The sequence below is a fragment of the Diorhabda sublineata genome, chromosome X (genome assembly GCF_026230105.1).
Source record: "Diorhabda sublineata isolate icDioSubl1.1 chromosome X, icDioSubl1.1, whole genome shotgun sequence".
NCBI classification, from domain to species: Eukaryota; Metazoa; Arthropoda; class Insecta; order Coleoptera; family Chrysomelidae; genus Diorhabda; species Diorhabda sublineata.
Genome location: NC_079485.1, coordinates 32,019,617 through 32,044,530, shown reverse-complemented (window position 1 = coordinate 32,044,530; position 24,914 = coordinate 32,019,617). Strand labels below are relative to the sequence as shown.

Below are 24,914 nucleotides of genomic sequence, written 5' to 3'. Positions count from 1 at the left end.
CGTGTATACTTAACCTGTTCTTCGTCGTGTATCTTTATTCCGTATATGCTCTGCTCTGGATATCCTGTATGATCTTCTCAAGTGATCCATTACCGAAGCCTTTATTTCTTTTTCTTGTCTATCCGTCCATTGCCATCACACGCATCAATACCTTAAAATGGGCTCCACGAATCATTGTCGTTGTGTTAAGGTTAATTTTTTTTACCAAAGCGCTGATTTCAGAATTTTTGTATTTTTTGTTTCCTTGTTGCACTGTATTTCTCATATTTTCTTCTGTTCCGAAATTATGCTCCCTAGGTATTTGAATAGTCCTATTTATTTGCAATTCGGGGTCTTATTGTGTGCATCCTACCGGCAGATATTTTCGTTTGGACATATTCATATTCAAATCCCATTTTGCATATTTGTCGTCCAATTTTCTGAGCATATAATCTGCAACGTCCTCGTCGCAAGCTAAATAACTTGGTCTTCTGAGAAAAATAAAGTTGTTAGGCCCAAATTCCTCTATCTCAATTTCCCTTCTTACAATTTTAGTTCTTCAGCTGCTCAGAGCTTCCTGAATGTATAATTTGAATAATGTTTTTGACTTTCTGTATATGTTCTGAAAAGCTCGAACATAAACATTGCTGAGGTCAGATTTTACCAATATATCAATCAGCGTTTTGAACGGTACCGTGTCGAAATCGACAAATATGAGGTGAGTGGTCAAATTTCATCCTTTTATGTCACTCTGTTTTCTTTATGTTCTGTTCTTTATTTCCATCTCCTTCCCCCATCTTGTTTCTTAACCTACCTTTCCTTTCATTATCAGTTTCTGATGATCGCTTTGGAATTCCTATTTCTTCCCATCTCAAATATTTTCCGGGGAACTTCCTCTCCTATTCCGCTACTTTATCCTAATCCGTTTTGTTTGATATCCATTTTAATATCTGAAGTTTATTAAATTCGAATAAACGGATCGATTTTTAATACTTTAGTTGATAATCTGTTCAGCAATCCAATTACGCAATCTTGAAACATCATGAACATTCCATTATGAGCAAAACAATTCAGGGTGGCGCAATAGAACGTACACTTATAAAGTATAGGCTAAAAAAATAAAAACACAAGGTATTGTAGGAATAAAAGACATGATGATTGGGTAATTAAATGGAGACGGGCCTCTCGAAGACGGCGAACGTAGATTTGTGACAACTCTTGTCAATAAATCTGAGGTGATTGCTGCCATTTCCTGGCGGATATTTTCCTTTAGCTGACTCATGTCTCTCGGATTGTTCATGTAGACTCTATGTTTGAGGAGTCCCCACAAAAAAAATCAAGTGGCGTCAAGTTAGGGCTACGTGGGGGCCAAGGGATATCACCTCTTTTGGAAATTAGGAAGCATCTGTCTCACAGCCGCCATAGAGTCATTTGATGTGTGACAGGTCGCTCCGTCTTGTTGAAACCAAGTTCTCGTATTCACTATTCTTGATCGTGCAAGTTCTGGACTCAAAGGGCCAATAATTCCTTTGCTGCCCATACCGTTACTTTCAGATTATGAAGTGATTTGATGTTTTATTTTTTGATATTTTTGCGGTCCGATAACGACAATTTTGTCGGTTTACGAACCCGTTTAAATGGAAATGAGCCTCATCTGAAAAAAGGATGTTGTCAAAAGTGGAAAATCGACTAAGCATTTCTTCAGCAAGTGCCAACCTTGCTCCAAAGTCGGTATCTTTTAATTCCTGTGTTAACTGGAGCTTATAAGGATGCAGTTTAAGATCCAACTAAAAAATTTACTGTAAACTTCGTCGCGACAAGTTTAAAGCTGCCGATAGCTTTTCTCCTTCGCCATTTTAATATTTTCTGTGGTCCAAGACTTTCTTGAACGACCTTTTGCTGGTGGCTTTTGCACTCGGACCTTCATTAATGTGTCTTAATCCATATTCTGAACGATACAGTCGTCAAGACGTATGAACGACCGTTCTCGTAACATAAAAGCGCGTCGTTTTCCGTTGAAGTGATTCATGGCCACTAAAACTCCACGAGTGCAACTATCCAACCACGCTAGGCTCTTACCGCCCACGCACCGTTTACCTCGCTAAAAAAGATTACGCAATATGCACGTTCTATTGCGCCACCCTGTATCTTTTGATGATATTGTTATGTTAGGTAGATTGATGTGAATGGAAGGTTGAAAAATAATTCGTGCGAGCGTTATACATATTTTTAATGTTGTGGTTGTACAAGGAGCAATTAGGGAGGTCGCTTACATAACTTGAGATACGTTCAATTTAATGAGATTTTCAATTAAATTTGCTATAGTATGCATTCATGAATATGAATAAAATTGTTCTCTTAACTTTGAAACAGGTTACATTAGAGGAATTTATTCGTTTTCGTTTGATATTTATTCGTATTAAAGAAGCGTTTAGGAATTTTGAAAGGTTTTAGCATCAGAAACAACTGAAATTTTTTTGGTTCTTCATCCAAGTATTGCATTACTATGATTTCTGATCACTTAAACGAATGTTCTTAGATAATACCAACTGTTTTCCGCATTCTAATTGATAATAGGAGGTAATATAAAAGTATATAATGTGTACATGTTAGTTAAAAGACTTCGAATATCGAAAATAGTTTCATTAAAACTAAATAAATTAAATTAAGTGCCTCCTCGAGCTCTAATGACATAACGACAACGAAGAGCCATACCTCTGATCAAGTCCTCAAAGTAATTTTTGGACAAATGTTCTCACTTTATCCCTTAAAGATTAGCTGGAACCAAATCTATGGATTTCACTCTTTTGTTAATGTTGTCTCACACGTGTTGAATAGGGTCTCTACACCTATATTAATTACCTGTAAAGGGAACATAAGGAAAAACATGTACCTCTAGGCAGTTAATACTCTAACAGTACCAATTCTGTGTGATTCCTCAAAGATATTACAACCTTCAACATGATAGAACATCCTCCAAAATTATTCGAATGTCTTATGTTGTAAGGTAAATACCCCTCATCATTTCTTGTATAATAAGTTATTCTGAAATAAATGAAAATTGATTTTTAGACATTCTTTTCTTTTCGTTCGTCAGTTCGCCCCAAAATTATTGATCTTTATTATTAAAATTGCACAAATGTTCACTAATCTCAATCTACATTGATAATTACCTTGTTAATCAAACTATAAACTGAATTTTTACTTAAAAGGTGGGTAATACATTGATTGAGAAAAAGGCTTTTCATTTCATCAAGTGTCCCAAATTGTGGAACTACGCGCTCGTGTCCGTAGGAACAAATAACCTTGTGTTTTATAGTCTTTTATACTATTTTATCTATTTCGTCTTGTATTCACATTATTTATTTGAAGAAAATTTGTTTAAAATACACAATAGGGAAATTACACACGTAGGTGGTCGGTTGGTAGAACTGATTCATGTTTGACAGTTGACTTTGGATTATTTTCTAAATTAAAAAATTTGCTCAAGTCAGAAAAAATCATCCTCTAAGTACTTCAATTTACACCATCAGAATTACGGGACGCCATAAACAATTATGAAAAAAGAATATGGAAAATTTGTAGTTCGGATAATGTGTTAATACTTTTTTTGATGCCTCGAGTAATACTTATGGATGCTCAACAATGTAAAGTACTTATTCCATGTTAAAGTCAATGGTAAATATCACCAAATTCCAAGCACTTTGAAGCGATGTTCTACGGAATCTCAAGCAAAATAGTCGGAGATATCAGATTATGCTAATTTTGAGAAATTAATTAAAGAAGCGCCTGATGTTGATTACTTTGCAGTTGAAGTTACCCTATTAATCGGTTATTCGGGTGCATGCAGAAGAGATGAATCAACTAATTTTTTAATAAATGAATATAAACCTGAAACAGTATTTGTAATCGTACCAAAAACAAATTATTCAAGGTTGTTGGCAACATTGGATTGAAAAATAAGCTTATGACCAAGTCATACTACCCAAAAACGATTCTTTCTGAATTACATGCAAGGGCGTTGTACAATTCAGTCTATGGGAATTAATAGAATGCAAAGAATTGTGGCCAAAACTTACAATTACCACAATACTTTTCTGGAATCTGTTTTCGAAGGTCATCTGCATTACACCTGCCAAATTATGGCAGAGATTTAATAACCCTTTAAACGTAATGGGTGCTGAAAAACTTCCAATATCCCCGAAGGATATGTAGATGCCACCAAGTTAAAAATATTGTGGTGGCAATGTTATCAAAATCTTCATGTTTTGTATCAACAGCAGAAGCTGGAGCTTCAACTTCAACAATCAGTATATTAATTTTACTGAAGAAAATAATGATATGATCATGAAAACATGCTTGGCATTTCAATTAAAGGAGGCAAAAAGGCCACAATATCTGTTAAAATTCATAATAACTACACATTCGATAAGGAAAATCAACTTAATTATTTATTTATGTTGCAAATGATTCATTATACTAACTAATTTCACTAAAAATCTAAGGATTCTTCATTTTGTTCAGTTTGCCTTATTGCAAGTCTTTTAAATTATCACAAATGATAACACAAATTCTGAGGAATATCCCTGTATCAAGTACTATCCAATTTTCATTAGAGAATCACATTACCACACCTGTATAGAGTGAAAAAAATTAACATAACCTCACACACCACTGAACAATAGATCGTTCAGTCAACTGTCAAAATGAAACTGTTATTCAGGGGCACCAACCCACTACAGAATATTACCAAAAATCAATTAAGAATGGAGTGCATTCTCACACAAAAATGTGTGCGAGAATAATGTTCTTATACCAAAGCAGAAAAAAAAAATTAAATAATAACACGAGAATATTTGAATTGACAACAGAAACTGGTAGCTTCTTTGATAGTAGACACAAAAAATTTTCATTGTATGCTCTTATTGTTTATTGTGAAATACTTTCAATTGAATTTTGTGGAAGGTGATTAAAATATGATATATCTGAAGTGTAAGATACAGAAAGCATAATATAAAACATTAAAACTATGTATTTGTGCAAAAATCTATATTTTTTCGTTATTTTAATTCATTATTGTGGCTATTTTTAAAAAAATAAGGGGTAAAGCTCTAGAAGGATTTTAAGTGTTAAGTTCCTCAAAATTGTGTTAAGAGCTGTGAATTCACTAATAAACATACAACGAAACAAAATGAAGAAAAGCAATAGTAGACAGTGAATTGAACACACCCTATGTATTATTAGAAATTTGTGAGGTCATATCTCCAAATTAACAATTAAATAATTTAGCAACAAGCTTGCAAGTAATCAGTTAGTCCCAATTATAATATTAATCGATACTTTTTATCAAATTATTTTTGATGTAGATACAGGCAGTATGAAATTTGTCCGTTTTAGCAAGATTAATAAGGTTCGGATCAATTCTAGATTACATAAAAATTATTTTTTCCAGGAATGTCCAACTGGAATGGTTGATGAAGAATCATTTAAACAGATATTTTCCCAGTTTTTTCCTTTAGGCGGTAAGTGTTAGGCAGAAGTACTTAGCGATCCCTACATAAGCACAGAAAAAATTATTTCAAAATAGTACCATACGAAACTGGTTTTTTCACGATTATTATCTCTTATTCCTCCCATCAGTATTAGATCATGTAAATAGAAATTTCACAGTTTATTTGCATGTATATGAAACAGGCTTTAGGTTTGTTATAATTCATTAACGTCTCCAGCTTTTGGAACGTCCCTCTAATATCAAAATTTTTGAGTCTTTTAATTTCTAAAGCCTTTTTCATAGTCATTAAAGTTAATTTTTGAGTATGCACGTAAATCAGAATTTCATAATTTGTATGAGTAATAGTTAGATTTTTTCAAAATTAACTGTCAGTTGTACTACCACTTCATCTACTATTTAATGTAACTGGAATGCAAAAAAAAAGTATTTGAGGAAATTTGATTTTGCAGAATATATCAATACAAAATGTCTAAATTATAATAAACAACTGTTCAACTGCATTCCGACTTAACTATTATTAGAATCAAAGTCGAACATTATCAAAAGTAAAACAGGAAATTATTCTTCGCGTTTGAGACAATGAGGTTTCTTCAAACTAGAATTTATTAGTTTCAAACATTCTTTTCCAGAGAATATGAGGGTTTTCTATCAAATAGGGTTCCCAAGGATCTGCAGACGCTGTTAAGTTCTAATTTCCCGCCCCATTCTTGTCTTGGTAGCTTCCATTTGATTCCCACACCAGGTGCGAATTAGGTTCCGTGATTCGTTTTTTGTGTGCAATGTCCGGTAAACATCGATTTCCAACTTTGTGAGGTGTATGAAGAAAAAGTGTATAAGTATGCAACATGTGCACAAATGGTGCAAAGAATTCAGATACGGACGTTCAGACGTTCAGCAAGAAGATTCCTGATGTCAGCAAGTCCAGCATCACAGCATTTTGAGAAACCGCTTAAGATATGCTAAAGTTTGTGCAAGGTGGTTACTAGATGACAACCCACGGCAACGTGACGGACCTCTATCTCTTCCTGGAATTCAAGCTTGAGAGAAACGTTATTCTTAACCAAAGAAGAGGTTTCAAGCTACCTTCACGGCGTGACAACAGACTTTTACGACTCAGGAATAAAGAAGATGGTACAACTTACCAAAAAATGCATTGATCTTAACAGTAATTATGACGAATAATAGAGGGAAGTCTAAGCTTTCTAAACATGTCTTATTTAACTCCGATAGACATTATTTTCATAGTGAAACTTCGTGGGAACTTCATTTTATGAACAAGCCTCGTATCTAAAAAATAATAGAAATTTTAGACCATAATTGGTTGGAATTACATTCTTAAAAGTAAATAAAACAAAAATTTCAAAAATTAAAACCAACGATAGTTAAAAAAAGTATATTCCAGATAGTTTTGAGCCCTACGTTTATTGTGAATAAGAACTGGAAGTAAATTTCTTCATCTTCAACAAGAAGTGATAGGATCTTAAGAAAAATCATTTTTATCCCAACATATTGTAGTAAATGATACTCAAAAAAAGTAAATGATAGAAAGCAAACGCGACTTAAAGACAAATCCTACTGGGAATGCAGTGTAATAATTAAGTTTATTATAATTCTCCGACATGCTTTATTGAAAATTTTCCTGATAATTTCGAAAACAGGTGATTAAATATTTTGTATTGATGCTGTAATACGACAGAAAACATAATTTGAATATTTGGCGAATGCGTACGCGCTACCACCTATTTTTATATCGTTGCCTGCTGTCTGAAATATGACGAATGCGCTTAAATAATTAAAATTATGTTTCCGCATATACACCTACACTAATTACATTAAAAAAGTAGATGGATGTTCAACCAATAATCGAAACTTATCAATCTTATCTATTTTTCTTGCATTACTCTTAATCATTTATCATCTAGAAACATTAATCTGTGCAAACTTCTGCAGCATGTACTTCTACCGACACCATAGCTATTTCTTTTATCATAGTGAACTGGAACATAAATTTATTTGATATACTTCTAGAAACACTAGAAACATTTAGTAAATTGAAAACGTATGCTTCAATATACAAAAATTTTTCTTTCGATCTCTCTTTTTGTGTAGCTTCACAACCCTTTATGAATTTCACTGCACGCACGCGCCGCCGCCAGGGATATTTAGATTTTTCAGATCTCTTCAAGCTTGTATAATATAGGAGAATTGGATGTTGAATTAACTACTGCACATTGAAAAAAAAATGAAGTAGTTATAAAGATATTTCTGAGTAAGATAGTTCATTGTTATTCAAAACTTCAAAATTCTTATACGATAGTGATAGTTAAAGTTATGTTTTGATCCATGTATATAGAAATTGTCTCAAGAAACACTATAATTGATGGACCTTTAATGAAGCTGTTCCAGGGTGTAAAACGAATAACATACCCGCATTTTAATCACGACAATTTCCAGTGCTTAACATTCAACAAATCTTTTTTATTGGAACAAAATTAGATACCGTCATTAGAGTGATTTACCGTGATAAATATATTCTGGAAATTTTCCATTCACACAATGCTTCACTGATGACCTAACTCGTTGGTTTGAGAACGTGTTTTTACTGTCAAGGGATTTTCGAATGGTTTATCCTTTTCATCGGAATAAAAAAACATGATTAAAATTAAAAAGGTCAAAAAACGAACAATAAAAATAAAATAATTTACAATATATTCTGTATTGGACGGATTGTATATACTGCGTCCTCAAGGTCTATTATGTCCCTCCATCATAGCTGACCATTCACGGTCATTATTCGGTCTAACTTTTCTTAAATTGTCGTAATGGTGAGCTGATTATCCCAGTTTCATCAGGTGTTTCTTATTACGGCCATGTCCAATACGTAAGCTGGTGTAACACATTTTTCCTGATATCCAGATCTCACAGCATTAGAGCTCCGAAGAGGTCTATCAAAATTTATTGTGTATATAAAAGTGGTGCAAGTTGCTTTATTTTTGAAATTATTCCGTATTTATACTATAAAATGATAAATTCTGACCATATTCTACTGACACAGTAGATTATAGGCTCAATTTAGTCCAGTTTGAAGTATTGGAGCACTTTATAACCCAGATTTATATTCAATAGACTATTATTACATTTTTCATTGTAGGATTTATGTAATAGAATAACTAAATACATTTTTCTATTGTTTATCACTCGGAATTTGCTATTAACTTTAGATATGTACCTATACATACAGTATACATACAGGGTGTTTCTAAATTCATGGAACAAAATTCAGAAAGTGATTGCTCGTATTAAATTGAGTCTTTCCTATAATAAAATTTTCTCGTCCGTTTCCGAAATATCATCCTAAAAAGGTGGTGACTGAAATTGAGTTTTTTTGTCATAAAAGCTTTGTAATTATTGTGCACTAGCAGGAATTTTTGCAATAATCTTGTTAATTATATACGGAGGTGAATCGTATTACATTTTACAAATTTATTGTTTTCTACACAATTTATTAAAAAAATTATGAATTATGGCATTTATTGTTTTCTTTGTAGCTATTAATTTTGAGAAAAAAAATAAAAAATATTTTTCAATAAACAGAGATTTTAAGATGTAATTTTACATTTTACCTTGAAAATAGATATTGATATGAAATGAGGATTGCTAATTTCACCCCCATATAATATAACAGAATTATCTGAGAAATACCCGTGGTTTTTCCTTTGCGAATGCACGAAAATTACAGAATTTCAAGTTTCTAGCATAACTGAAATTTTAGAAGAAAAAATGAAAACTCAATTTTAATCACAAACTTTTGAGGCTGATATCTCGGAAAGGGATGGACAGAAAAAATGTTGTTATAGGAAAGAGCCATCTTTAATTTCATTCGAACAATCGCCTCCTCAATTTTGTCACATGTTTTTAGAAACACCCTGTGTATATATATATATATATATATATATATATATATATATATATATATATATATATATATATTTCCAATTTATACTATTTTAGTAAAATCTGCAAAGCCACACCTTCCTACCAAAACGGGATCCAAAATTTATTTAGTTGAAATTTCACATCAATATCACGTAATTCATATGATGATACAGAATGAGTTTCAAGTATGGAATGAAAAATGCTTGCACGGCTTTGATAAATTTTGTTTATGAAAGTATTGTAATATGGTCAATATTATGGTGGTATTGACATATCAGATCTTTACTAGCTCGAAAATATGAGATGTAATAAATGGCCCACACAATCTCTCGACATAAATTTAGATCGCCGGTGAGGTCACTTGAAAAAAGTATATTATACACGATTGAATAATGGAGGTTATTATTCACAAAGTGAAGTTTACTGCCATGAGCGCTAACGAAAATTATATCTATCATTTTATATCTAATCTTACAATATTATGGTATTTATAGTTATAAACAATCCTAGTTGCCATTCAAAAACATTCCTTGATTTTTCCGGTAATAAATTTGATTAAGCACTTTCATTTTCTATATCCATTTTAGTTGTTTTTTAAACGTAATTTTACATGAAATATTAAAATTTAAACACATAATAATGTTGATAGATATACGTCAAACACATTTATGAAGTTGACAGCTGACAGTGTTAATGTTCCATGCCTTTAAAATGGAGGTTCCGGTTCCGAATCTGGTCAAGGAAAATTCACTTTTTCAATTTTTTTGATGTGTACAGAACTAAATTTAAAATATTTAGTAGTGTTTTCATGATAAAATTATGAAAACTGATTTTTTATAGCAAAATAATATAACTAAATCTAAATCAAAAAAGCATCTGACAGCAGTGGTTGATGACTATAATTATATACGTATATAGTGGGTACATTATACAACAGTCGTAGATAAACATTTTTTATTCAACAAAATACCTAAATATCTAGGAAAAAAGATGATTACAGGCCTCTTCTCTAAAGCTTTGAATTTGCATACTGACAGACAGACTTCGCTGAACCACATACTGCGAAAAGATCTAACTTGGTGTTATTGAGCTCCTGCCACATCCAGTATTTATTCCCGATCTTGCACCGTCAGATTACTATTTATTTATATCCATAACGCAATTATTGCGTGAGAAAAACTTGATATCCGAAGGAGATGTTGAAAATGTGGTGCGACAAGCTGCAACTAAGACCAAGTTCACTAAGAACTTGCTGAATATTAGGTTGAAACCCATTATTCGATGAAGAAAGTGAACATTGATACCGATTATTTATGACACCATTAATATTTGCCAGGTCATTAGGGTAACACATAACAGAATCTCCTTGCGCTCAATTTTCGGCAAACTCAATAGTACAGGTAAAATAGAAATGAAACCGAAATTAGATTGGGCTTTTCTGATTTTCTAGATTCTCAGAGGTTTTTGATTACTGAACAAGCCTAACAACTCATAATAAAATTACTGAGACGAGTTTTCAAAATTTTGGGACTTGTTACTCAAAAAAAATTTGAAGCGCGAATAACTCGAAAACTAGTAGAAATTCAAAAAAACTGTTTCTTGGTTTCAAAAGAACTAACTTCTAAAAAACGCGATCATGAACACTAACTTCAATATTCACAGACTTTTTTTTCGAATTCTACGTACTTTTCGAGTTATTTGAGATTCAAAATATTTTTGGGCGTTCAAATCCATTTTATAATGGAAACTTTGAGGTTAAGAAATTATTGAAACCTTTTTTGTACAGAATGTTGTACTCAACATTTTTTGTCCGGCAGTTTGTGTCGAAATCCTCAGTTCTCGAGTTCTACGCAATTAAAAATGTTTTTGCGTAAATAAATCCATTTTACAGTGAAAATTTTGAGGAAAATATTTAGGGACCAATCTGTAGAGAATTTTGTGCTGTACATTCTTTGCTCAGGCACTTTTTTCGAATTCCTCGTAGTTTTGGAGTTATTCCCGTTTCAAAATATTTTTGAGTGTATAAACCTATTTTTAGGTGAAAATTTTGAGGATAGTAACGATTAACTAGGACACTTTTTTGTAGAAAATTTTGTACTCTACATTTTTTGTTACAGCAGTCGAGTTATTCGCGTTTCAAAATGTTTTTAAGTCCCAAAATTTCTAAAATCCACGCCCTTAATTTTGTTGTGAGCTGCTAGATATAATCAGTATCCCGAAACCTCTCAGAATCTACAAAATAAAAACCGCCCAATTTAATTCAAGGTTTCAGTTCAAAATCGCCTAATTCGCCTGTACTATATAATTTCGGATCAATTTCAAATTTTACACGCTCATTGAGGGCATAAGACAATTATTTCCCAAATATTCATAGCATTATCCTTACCAGGTCCCCATAAAATGATCAATTTTATAGTTTGAAAAAAACTTAAAAACATGATTTAAGGGTAAAAAATAAATAATTGTTTCCGAAACTAACTCTGCATTAAGGAATAGAGCTGAGAAAAAATTATTTTTAAGTATCCCACCTTTTAATAAAACTCATGGCAATGCTATATGAATCGATATTTTGATATTTTTTATGTCTGTCTTTATCTGCTTCACTGATAACACAAAAGTAATAATTCCGTATTTTCTCCAGTGAAAACGTTGAAATATGGGCACGATTTGAAAATGTGAGGCAAATATCAAATTAAATATTCATTATAGAAATCGATGGTCCATTCATATTTTAAGTATAATACATCTTTCTTCATGCAACAAGTCAATGTTCATAGCAGCACTTGTTCTTACGTTTATCAATATGTCAACTTTATTACTTCTTTGGGAACTGAACGTTTAGGGTCCGAATTAAATTGGAACGAGTATAGGGTCGCTTTATAGCTTTCAAAATAACCAGCAGTAATTTATTATAAGGCAGCAAATTATTTACTTATACAGTTAATTAAAATAATACATTTAGGTGATTATGACTGCTACAATAACAAATTTGACGTTTCAATAAATTATTATCGTTAAAGTTTATTGGAAGTCACAATGGATCGTTTTTCTGAAAAATAATAATAGTGATAGGCGTAAAAGTTAACAAGAAACGTGTGAAATCTTTAATAATTTATATCCTAACCGAAATCCCATAACAAGATCTCATGTCAGTAACGGACGCAGAAAAACTGCATCAACTGAAAACAAATCTTTAGATGTTTGTGTTCTACACACTTGAGTACTAGACAAATATCCAGGGAACTTGATATTTCGTAAACATTCATAATGAAAATTTCCCGTGATAATAAATTCCATCCATACAAAGTAGATAACGTTGGTTCAAGAATTGTCAGATGACGATTTTGATAGACTTGAAGAGTTTGCAGACCTCAGGATCAAAATTTTTCAAGTAAAGTTATGTTTTGCGATAAGTATTAATGGAATAGTACTTCGGCATAATTGTAGATACTGGTCACGTAACAATCCTCGTTGGATGCGTGAATCCCACACCCAATATCATTATAATCGACCTCTTTTTATATTCATTTTAATCCAAAAAAAAACCTTTTTTCTTTTTTGCTGCATAACTTTTCGTATATCAAATGTAGAGTTGCTTACAGATTCTTCATTATCTTTGGCTTCGTCGCAATCTGTTTCATCAAGTGACTACGATGAATTTTACTTTTGATGAGAATTCTCATGTAGTAAATAAATATTATAATTATATTTATTTGGTGATTTCCTATATAAAATGATAATGATAATACGCAATGACTTTTTCTAGAATTTGGAAAAACTACACTCAGTGACTTTTGATTCTAAGCAGACGATATAATTGATTTTTTCTAAATAGCGATAAAATATTATAAAATCAAGAACATTTAGATGCATTAATATATCAAAAGGTCTAAGAAATGAGAAATTAAAGAAATTTAAAATATTGTATTAGATAACGAGTGATAAATTTCGCACTAAATATTGTTTTAAACGTAACGAGGGCGAAATACACTTTCCAACAAGTTTCGTACACTATTTTTCCTACGACCACGTTAAAAATTCTTCACAATAATGTATTTTTTAAATAAGAAATCCCTTAAATTATTTTATATTACCCAGCGATAGTAATAACTCTTAATTTTAACGTTGCAGACATTTTATTTGAAACACAAATCACAACAAACTCTCAATTTTTATAGTAAACACTAATATAAGCTCTTATTATCTACTTCTTTGGTCTTCTTAAATTTGGCCTTTTGCTTTTCGGCACCCAGCCAGATTCATATTGTATTCTCTATTCCCTTTATCGTTCGAGACCATATATGACATAAGAAAAAGAAGCATTCAATACATATATGTTTTGTTATTTTTCAGTACATGTGTGAAATAAGTACTTTGTTAGGCAAAACTGAGTGTGCAATCTATTATTTTCATAAGTGGTCGTAGGAAAATATATTATGTTTCAAATATGAAAATTTTAATTGCGATTGATTAAAAAATTATATGCTATTTTAACGTTTAATAATTAATATCACTCAAATCATGATACTGCATTTTTAATTTAACTAAATCCAATAGTCGACTGTTCTATCGGTTCGTAAAATTATAGCTGCAACGCTTCACCAGAATATAAAAGAGGGTAGCTTGTTCTGGCTTCAGAAACTCTATTGCAGATAAACTACCGTTTAAAAAATATTCTTTTTTTTTCAGATGCAACGAATTATGCACACTACGTGTTTAACACAATGAAACAGAAGCAAACAGGAAAAATAAGTTTTGAGGTAAATTCAGACATTTGGTTTCTGCATGTTTACATAGTATTTATTTCCGTACAAACTCGTGTTAACCACTTTCGAAATAAGGGCGAACTAACGGTAACACGGGTGATAAACGATAATCTTGATATGAGATTAAAAATTCACAAAAAATAATTTTAATCTCAACGTTTCTAACCTATAGGCGCTTTCATAATATTCAATAGAATCCTCAATTACAATGAAAATATTAATGTGGAATCAAATGATGTTAGAAGTATTGTTAATATGGAAGCAGGTCTTGAAGTATTATCTGTCTTCGGATAGCGAATCAGACATGCCATTTGAAAAAAAGAGCGTCTACAAATGTTGCAGTGGGTTGTTTAATACATAAAAAATCAAGAAGTAGATACGTCCTACCAAAAATTTGAGAAATGGTACAATTTGAAAAATATAAAGAACATCAACGAATGATAGTAAAAGTAGTGGGTAAAATAGTTTATCAGGGCGTCGAAAAGTGCCTCTCTCATTAGGTAATGAGTAATAGAATGGCCCGGAATGGCCTGTACAAGAAATCTCTTGTTGACTTGTGAGTCAATAGTCCAAATTTGAACACTTGTTTACATCTTTTGTACTACTAGATTTGTTTTTGTTCACTTTCTCTGTTTCTTAGTACTAAGTACTACACAAAAAGTGGAAATAATAACTATGCTCTAGCTTGAAACTTAATACAAATACTGCTCTAGCCAAAACAAAAACCTTTGCAAGTGTAGATAACCATAAACTAGACGAAAATGTCATTGATGTCAAATTGGAGCTGGACAAATCCTACAGAGGAAACAAATCATTTTTGGAACGGAGATGTAATGTACTTAATTCTGACATAGTCTTGTTAACAATCTGATTCAATTGCACCGTTTCCAACGAATATAATCTGATACATCTCATAAGATACAGAAACGAGAAAGAGACAGATTTAAAATACTAATAGTGTCGATACCTCTCTATATTTAGTCAAAGAGCTGATGGGCCATTTATTTTATATTAATATTAGCTTCAAGCATCCATTTGTACCTTTTTGATTGTGGTAATGTAACATTTGGAAGCAGCGCTCGGTATTACAAAAGCTGATAATGACCGCTCGAACGTGAGATGACGGTCAAGTAAGTAAAACACGGTTGTTCGCTATTTCTCTGTTTTACAAGCTTTCCAGAAAATCGGGATTTTCTCCAGAATGTTGCGAATAGTGAAAAAAAAATCATTGTTATATGTAAATATTTTATATACTTCATTTTTTGAACTTTATAATACACCTGCGAAATTCAGTTAGTAATTTTCAACGATTTGAGCGGTAAAAGTTTAGAAAAAGACCTAATTAGAAACTGATTGGATTTCTGGTCACGTTGTTTCTCTGTGCAGTAATCAAGAGGAGAAACATGTACATTCTTTGGTGCAGAATCTTTTCACTACACAATTATACAAGGTGATTATTCAAAAACCCAATATTTCGAAACATGCAGAAAATTTAAAGCAAACTTTTGAGAAAAATAATCGAAATAAATAACCTAATTCCTACAATCTCAAATAGAAGTAGACTTTATGGTAGAGTTTGTTCAATCTTTTCAAATATAACAAATATATCTTGAATAATTTTGGAGACTTCTAGTAACACCATAAAGATATTTTGTGTACTAGCACAATAACTAACCGCATTGACGGTCTAGCTACTTGCATTCCAGCATAAGCTTGCCATAAATTCACCCACAGAAGGAGAAACTTTAGATCTCTTTGTCGTTGGTGATCCAGGGCATCACCCCTTTATAATTACTTTTTTCCTTGTGGGCGAGTTTCGTTTCCTGTAAGGATGTGATCGATGAAGTGATGAAGTGATGAACATCAGAACGGTGAAACTGGAGAAATGTGAAACTGCTCATCATTCATGGGGGTTTGTATCCATGTAGAGCCTAGTGAAAACATACCATAAAATCAAACTACACTATAGAAACGATATCATATCATATTTGACGTAGAGTGAACCTCCAATCACAACTGGCTCAATTTTCAAAGCGTCTTGACATTTCAATCGCCGTAAATCATCTGGGAACTTCCACTGCCAATCCGTACCCCAGTTGCATGACGTGTAGCGCCACTGACAATATGTATGGAGCTTTTAAAAAAATATTTGTCATGATTATTAACAGTTTTCTAGAAATATAAACTTAGAAATTCCAAAATTAATGGCTAATAAAAAATTTTGTTGTTTTCAAACACATAAATAAATTTGATGTTTGTCGATAAAAAAAGAAGCTTGACTCATATATATATATATATATATATATATATATATATATATATATATATATACACGTATAGAGCGAAGAAATATTTTATTGACAAAATGTTACGAACAGCTCAACGCCCTTGGCATTTTAGAGAAATTATATAATTGTTCAGGATTCCACTCAATTATTCGTTTTGTTAAAAATGATGTTGACTTGACAGAATCACTGTGCATGAAGATTGATGCTGAGTGTCGGTACTGAAAACAAAAGTGGAAATGATGAGTGATGAGATGTGCTAAGTTCCTCGCTATTAATAGAAGGAATCAATATAACGACATTGAACGTAATAACCATAGCATGTCACCCTCTTCGGCTTCTACCACTTAGAATTAGTTAATTTAACCTCGGAACGCAAATTTTATTGAAAAATATTGATTCTACATGAAATAAATTTGGACGAATTCAAATTAATCCAAACAATAAGAAATAAATATTCAGAAAATGTATTGATACAAAAGATGCACAGGATGTTTTAGTTTAAATTTGACAAATCTGACAACTATTTGTCTATGAACAAATACATTTATTTAGAACCCAAATATTGGCGGTTTCAGTATTGTATACCTTCAAGTGATTGACCATTTAAATTGTCCAATACGTATAATGTATTGTCTCAACGAAAAGGAAGCTTGGGGCATCCCAGGACAGTTAACAACAACAATAACCATGAACGTGTTTTTGAGAGAGTTGTAAGCAATTCGAAAGCCAGCCAAGCAAAGACAGGGTTGCATCTTGCAAAAAGATATAAGAAAGGAGGAAAAGGTAGACCAAAGGAAACTTTGCCATCAAGTAGTACAGGAAGGAGGAAGACAAGAGAAAATAATACAGCGAAGGATCGGAAAGAGTGAAAAAATGGATAAAAGAAGAATTAAAACTGAAATCTCAATATTCTAGCGCTGGAAAGGGCATAAAGGGTTCCGAGATGAAGATGAACAGATATTTTGATTCAATTATTTCTTTTATATTTTTTTTATTTATCTGTTGGTAATAATCGTTATTCAGGACATTGTGCGATTATACAAATATTCAGATTGTGATAAATGTTACTAATATTCTGTGTGTTAGATTGTCTAGTACTGTTGAAATGGATTTCTGGTATATTTATGTTCGTTTAATCTGTTTTTATTAACTGGCTTTTCATTACAATATATTTTTTATGGCATTCGTTGTATAGGATCGAATAAAATTCATTAAATGCTCCCACGATATGTATATCTCTATCCGATCTTGTTAATAATAAATTCAAAAATAAAAAAATGATAATTTCATAAAACAAACAATCCCTTCACATAAACGACAAACGCTAACAATCCCGTCTTAATAATTCAATAAAATCTAATGTATTTAGAACATTCTTTTATCTGATTCTTTTATGATTGAAACAGACGTGGTATTTATGCATCCATTTCTAAAAACTAAATATACAGGATGCGTTCAACATATATTTAAGTTAGTAAGTAGTGATATAATCTAAACTAAGATTAATTTGCAAACTAAATTACTACTCTGTAACTAACTAAGGTCTTACTCGACCAACTCAAAAGATTTATTCCTCTGGAGTCTTCTCGCTATATCCACATTGATATGATGATGAAGTCGTGGTCGATGATGACGAAATCTTTGAATAATAATCTAGTTCAACTAGTTCAGCTCCATAGATGAATACGATTCAACCAGATGGATTTGAGTATATGCTTATAAAGTATAAATTGTGTACACGCAGCGTGCAGATGTGAAATTGGTTTTTCATTTAGTTTTTGAGCTCTTTTGGTGGAATTCACGTCCATAGATTTGTTCTCGTTTATTTTTCTATCTATTTACTTATACATATAAATTTTCTGGCTTTTTCATGACTATATCCGAATGTTAGTATAGTAGTACCGTCTGCAAAGGCTACGCAAGTATCATTTTCAAATTCAAAATCAAAGAAGGCTTCCTATAACTGTACTGTACTGTATAAACGGGTATTAATGCATCTAAATGTTCTTGATTTTAGGTCTCTTTTGTTTAAAATTAATTTTTTTTAATAGTTTTTGGAAGAAAGATAAAATTTGACGTTTCGACTTGTCTTTAAGTCGTTATCATAATATTTTGATCTTATCTTCCTTTTAAAAACTATAAAAACAACTAATTTTAAAACAGGAGTGACCTAAAATCAAGAACATTTGGAAACATAAACATATCAAAAGGTCTAAGAAACAAGAAATTGAATAAATTTATACGGGTATTTATTATATGTTTTAAGCCCTTATGTAGAATAATTTCATCGACTGTTTGAGCCACGACAAGAAATATTGTACAACAGACATTTTTTTTGTCATCAAGTTCTTCCTTTCATATTTGTAATTCGGTAGTCCTGATGGATAATAAATGTGAATTACGTAAAACTCATAGTAGAACTTATCATTAAGTATTTTCTCACGTTTTTAATATTCCATGCTGAACACGATCATTTCCATAATAGAACCCTCTTATCATTTCAACTTTTTTGTCTTAAAATCCGGTCCAAATAAAAAATTCAGACTTACCCTATTGATCCCAGCTTGAAACGACCCTTTGCCTTCAAAATGTTTAGTGCCACAACAGAACATAACACAAGTTCTAATTAATTATTCCAGATAGCTCAAAACCGTGTTGGGCTTCAAACTATAATAAGGTCAGAGTTTAACTTTACACCTGTGGATCTGACGAAGGGTGTTGGTTTTTTAGGCCAGCTATAATAAATGTTGAATTTCAATATTAGAAATATTTAGGGCACAGAATTTTTCACGCTGATATAAAAAATTATGTTAATAAGGACAAGAGTATAAATCCCGAGAGGAATAGAGCACTGTGCAGACAAGAAGAAATTATGACTGGAAACATTGAAGAAATGCGCAAATTAAAAGCGCACTGCCATCATTTTCTTTAACCTCAAAAAATGGTTTCACCAAGAGTTTGTTGAAAGCTTTGTTTTTGCATGATCATCTATACATTTAAAGTAAATATTTGAGACAGACATTGTTAATGAGACACACTTATATATCAGATATCGTTGGCTTGGGTCGCAAAGAACTTTGTAGAACCAAATTTTACAGTAGAAACAAAAAAATTTAATGAAGATTCAACCTGTTTATTTTAATGATTGAAATAGTGGTCAGATATCAAATTTCGAAAAATTAATTGAAGAAAAACAATTGAAATAATTTAAACGGAATGCGGTTAGCTTTAAACAAAATTGCGGTCTCGAGTTGCGAGGTCCTCTTCATACTTTTAAATTGTAACAGATTTTTTTTTGATTTTTGGTTAGATAAGTTCATAAATTATCTGTCTAATGGTATAAAAATGTTGATATAAGAGAAAAAAACGAAGTTACGTGGCTTGCGACTCAAACCGACGTTATACCTGAATAGCTTTAATAATAATAATAAATAGTATAGCCCGAAATAAATCGTACTGAATCTGAATCTGTTTGTGCGCGCTGTCTAATTATTAAATGGTATTAAATACAGAGAACAAAGTGTTTTTGGCAGAACATTATTTAACTTCTCTCAATTCTTTGATCATTATTCATAGAGAAAAAAATTCAAAAATTTTGTAGGTAGTTCAAACATTTCAATAAGGCCGCCATATTTCGTGACGTCACAGGTATAAAATAATCACAGAACATATGATTCAAAGTAAATATGACAGTTATTTACTCGGTATCATGTTTTGTACCAGGATGTAAAAACACCCCGATTAAAATATCTGATAAAGTTGTTTTTGTGATGACAAGAAATTCGTGAATACAACAAAAATAGTTTGAAAGTATTAGTCGTTTTGCAATCCTACGAGATGTAATTATTTTTCTTGTCAGGATCATTTTAATGTAAGTAAGATTCGAATTTAACTTATTTCAATATTTTATAGTAATTAGGCTTATTATGCTTTCAGTATTCAACGTAGTTATGTAATAATGTAAGAACTTAACCTATAAAAGATTTATTTATTCACTTTATTTCATATATATAGAAAAATATTTTATTTATACGTAAGATATATGTATATAAACTGTATTATAACAGCCCAAACTACGTTGCCGGCAACGATAACCTCGTCATCATCAAGCAGACAACTGCTAAATGTTTTCATTAAACCTATGACGTCACAACTTAAAACCAATGAGAATCGTTTTCTTATGTAGTTAGAAATTTTTACGATTTTCAATGAAATATTTAAATATTATTTTTCCTCTTTCAATTAGATATTTAACTTTTTGACATTATTTCATATCAAGAACTTCGTTCTCCATGATTTTGAAAGTTATTGAAAAGGAAATACGTGTAATGTATTGTGTCAACGAAAAGGAAGCTTGGGGCGTCCCAGGACAGTTAACAACAACAATAACCATGAACGTGTTTTTTAGCAAGTTTTAAGCAATTAGAAAGCCAGCCAAACAAAGACAGGGCTGCATCTTAGCTTAAAATAGCTTCCTAGCAAAGAATTATGAGGGAGTTAGGTAAATTCTCGTATGTAAGCAATTACATCATTGGAAATACTGCGCCAGAATTGTTGCGTTACAATACAAAAATCCTGAATTTTTGACAAATGTTTAGTTTTCAGACAGAAGTACATACAATTTCTAACACGCTTTATGCCTGTCTTTCGTCAATTCTATCGTGCACGTAATTTGATATTTCGAGACCAATTTTTCCAGCAGGACGGAGCAACTTGCCATACTGCTATTGCTGTTCGTCAATGTCTTCAGGAACATTTTGCAAGCAGATTGATTTCACGATTACGACGGCGGACTTCCCTTATCCTTATTCTCATCCTTAGCCGTTAGGATCTGAAACAATCCTTATTCCATAACATGAGGAGAAATCCGAAACATCGGTATCAGTATCAATAATATATATTTCTTGAAACTATAAAATAATCAAAATCTCAGTAGTGTTCATTTCGGACTATACGTTAGAATAAAAAATTAATTCATCTCTATCCTCATTGACTAGCCTAAATACATTTATATCAATATACAATTATTATTTAATAAGGACCAAGAATTATTAACTAGGGAATTCAGTAATAAATGGTAGTTGATTGTCGGGGTAAACTGTGTATAAATATACAATCACGGGTTGTCTTGAGGGTATTGTCTAAAGCAATTTCCCTAAATTCTCTGTATGAATCAATAAACAAAGAATTTATAGATTACGAGGTTCAATTCAAATCATTTCATCTCTTCCGTTATTGAAATTATTATGTTACAAATGTCATAAATACAATGACGCTTAAAAAGTTATTAAAATAAAACAATAAGGATTGTCTCGAGGAAAAAGTTTCTTTGTAAAAACTTCGATTCAATTCTAAGGTATGAATATTTTCATAATTAACTATAGATTCAAAGGGTTTATAATTGAGTGAAGGTATCTTCCGTGTGCCAAAATTATATTCCTTTGTTCCGGTATTGGTACAACGTTAATTTCGCACGCAATCGAGCTAGAAAGGACTTAATTCTTAAACGATTTTTGGTAATTTTCTGTAGTGGGTTGGTACTCCTGAATAACAGTTTCATTTTGACAACTGACTGGACGATGATTATTCTGTCATATGTGAGGTTATTTCAATTTTAAGATATTATTTTCAATAAATTATAATGAACTTTTATGCAAAGTATATGGACAAAATAAACAAATAAATAAAGAAATTTTTTGGAAAAACCTCACATTAAAATGGCTGACTTAAGCAAATTTTTAAATTCAAATAATATCTCCAAAGTCAACTGTCAAACATGAATCAGTGCTACCAACCGTCCACCTACGTTACGCTGTAATTTCCCTAATGTATATTTTAAACAAAAATTTGAATACAAACCGAAACGCTACGCGCTCATGTCCAGATTTGGAGTTCTTGCTGGAAGGAAAAGCATTCTAATAATTGTTCAAAATTTCAAAATGGCTGCTGTAGTTAATAGTCGTCGAACAAGTCTATGTTTGTCTAAAACCTGCATCAACGCCTGAAAACCCAGCAAAATACAGAATATAATTGGGCACAATATAAGATTAACCGTGAAAATTACTAGAAGCCCTAGGTATTTCATTAAACAGTGTGACCAACATTTGGTTGTGCAAAATGGTTGCCGGAGAAAAACAAAACTATATGCGAATATCCTGAATCAAAATATAAGAGACTAGAGATCAATCTAAACCCAATATATTGAACGAGTTTGAGAAATTTGGTTGTTGGGATCAGTTTTTTGAGACGCATAAGTTTTCATCTAAACAACACATCTTACAGAACTCAAAAACTTAGCTTCCTCTGACGATGAGTTCATTGTAGCCGTGGAGGTAACAGTCTTAAGGATTTTTACTTCAGTGCATCGAGGTTCAGGAAAAGTAGGCTGAGTAATAAAATTTCTTTTAAAATGTATGTGTGCATCATATTTGATATTACTGTGCTGTTAATCGTTTACAAATAATTTTACACGTGTCGCTGGATTGAATTATATTATTGGTTGAGCTCATACTTTCTGATTTAGTATCATTTAATAAGCGTTGTTGTATTTTCTTCCAGGATTTTCTCAACATACTGTCTAAAGTTTCCAGAGGCAGCGTCAATGAAAAAATTCAGTGGGTATTCAATTTATACGATCTGAACGGAGACGGTCTCATCAGTAAAAATGAAATGGTTGACGTAGTATCCAGTATATATGAAATGTTAGGTAGGGCAACGCAACCTGCTGTAGAAGATTCTTCCGCCAAAGAACATGTAGAAAAAATTTTTAATGTAAGTGGATTTTCAGTATAACATATCACATAATAAGTCGTGTAACTAACTGAGAAAAACACACTTTTTTCCAAAAATCGATTTTATTCTTTGATGTAATTTCCTCAAAGAGCAATACAATCATTCCAACGGTTATCTAACTTCTTGATACCGTGCTTGTAGAAGAATTTGTTTTTTACCTCTAAATAGACTTCAATTTCAACAATTTCTTCTTCATTTAAACTGAATTTCTTACCGGAAAGCATTTTTTGAGATCAGTGAATCGTCAGTAGTCACTGAAGGCCAGATCTGAACTATAAGGTTGATGAGAAAACAATCCGAAGTGAAATTCATTCAATGGGAATCGGTGTATTGTCTTGGTTAAACAGTTGTTTTTTTCCACAACATATAAGGTTGTTTTTCCTTGATTTTTGTATTCAAAGGATCCAACAACCCCTTTTGGAGATAAACAATATTCCATTATCACATATCGATGCAAAAAATCTGATTTATCACGTGTTAACATGGTCAAAAATTGCTCTGAATCATCAACACGTTGTTGTTTTTGATCGACTGTGTGTAAACGCGGCACCCACTTTGAAAAAAGCTTTCTTATTGTCAAATGTTCATGCATAATTGTAAACACACTGTTTTCTTATACAGTTTTACAGCCTCAACTATCTCACACAATTTCAATTTACGATTAGATATTACAAATTTCTGACCTTTTTGATGTTTTCTGGAGTTACCATCTAACCAGAACGTTCACCATAATCGGTGTCTGCACGATCACGTTTAAATTCAGCAAATAAATGACAAATGGTTCTTTTCGATGGAACAGAGTCCGGATAACACTTTTAAAGCCATTACTGATCGTGTAGAGTATTTTTTTTATCAAGAAGCATTGATAAATTAACACGAAGTTGTTTTGAAATTAAAAAAAAGAGTAGCTTCACTTAAATGGCGGTTACTTTTACCGACTAATCGAAATTTTATGAAATTGACACGTAGACTTTTGAAAGTTTGTACGTCATGAACGTCATATGGATTTGAGAATGGCAGCGCCATCTGTGGGTCAGTCACACGACTTATTGAGTGATGTAATATTTACGGAAAGATGCATTTTAGAAAGAACGTTAGTCCCAATTACAAACGCTTTGAATATCACACAATCCGCATGTTAATGAAATGACCGCTTTGCAGTTAGCTCAGATGCTTTCTCCAATTTTCCTCTCGAGTGTTTGTGCACTAATTGCAGTTAAATTTGCAGATGATTGACACCAACAAAGATGGAGTCATAACGATAGACGAATTAATACAGTGGTGTTCCAGGGACGAAAATTTTCTTAGATCTCTTGAAACATTGGACACTGTATTGTGATTTTTAAAACTTTGATCATTCTATTATTTACTTGGAACCAATATAAATTAATTTTTGTAAATTATATATGATAATATTCAATAATTAGGAACAAATGTAAGATTGAAACTTTAAAGTATTAGGTACTTTTTCTATTTCCAAAGTTCGGTGTTTTTTCTTTCAAATTTTGTACGTCATTATACAATATCAAATATTTACTGAATAGGTATGGATTCTGACTGTATGGGATATTTCATATTTGCTTTATTTAATTCCAAGAAAGAGACATGTACTATCTTTTAGTAGAAACTACAACAAATAAA

General features: G+C 31.8%; 1 protein-coding gene across 1 annotated transcript in view; it reads left to right on the top strand.

The window, feature by feature from the left end:
* LOC130451080 (Kv channel-interacting protein 1-like) overlaps positions 1 to 24,644 on the top strand; it is a 108,779-nt gene extending 84,135 nt beyond the window's left edge. The window contains exons 4-7 of the mRNA XM_056789877.1: positions 5,432 to 5,501; positions 14,117 to 14,187; positions 23,040 to 23,252; positions 24,502 to 24,644. Of these exons, the coding sequence (XP_056645855.1) occupies positions 5,432 to 5,501; positions 14,117 to 14,187; positions 23,040 to 23,252; positions 24,502 to 24,612 (465 nt within the window). The 3' untranslated portion in view covers positions 24,613 to 24,644. The remainder of the gene's footprint in view (positions 1 to 5,431; positions 5,502 to 14,116; positions 14,188 to 23,039; positions 23,253 to 24,501) is intronic.
* Positions 24,645 to 24,914: the final 270 nt, after the last annotated feature.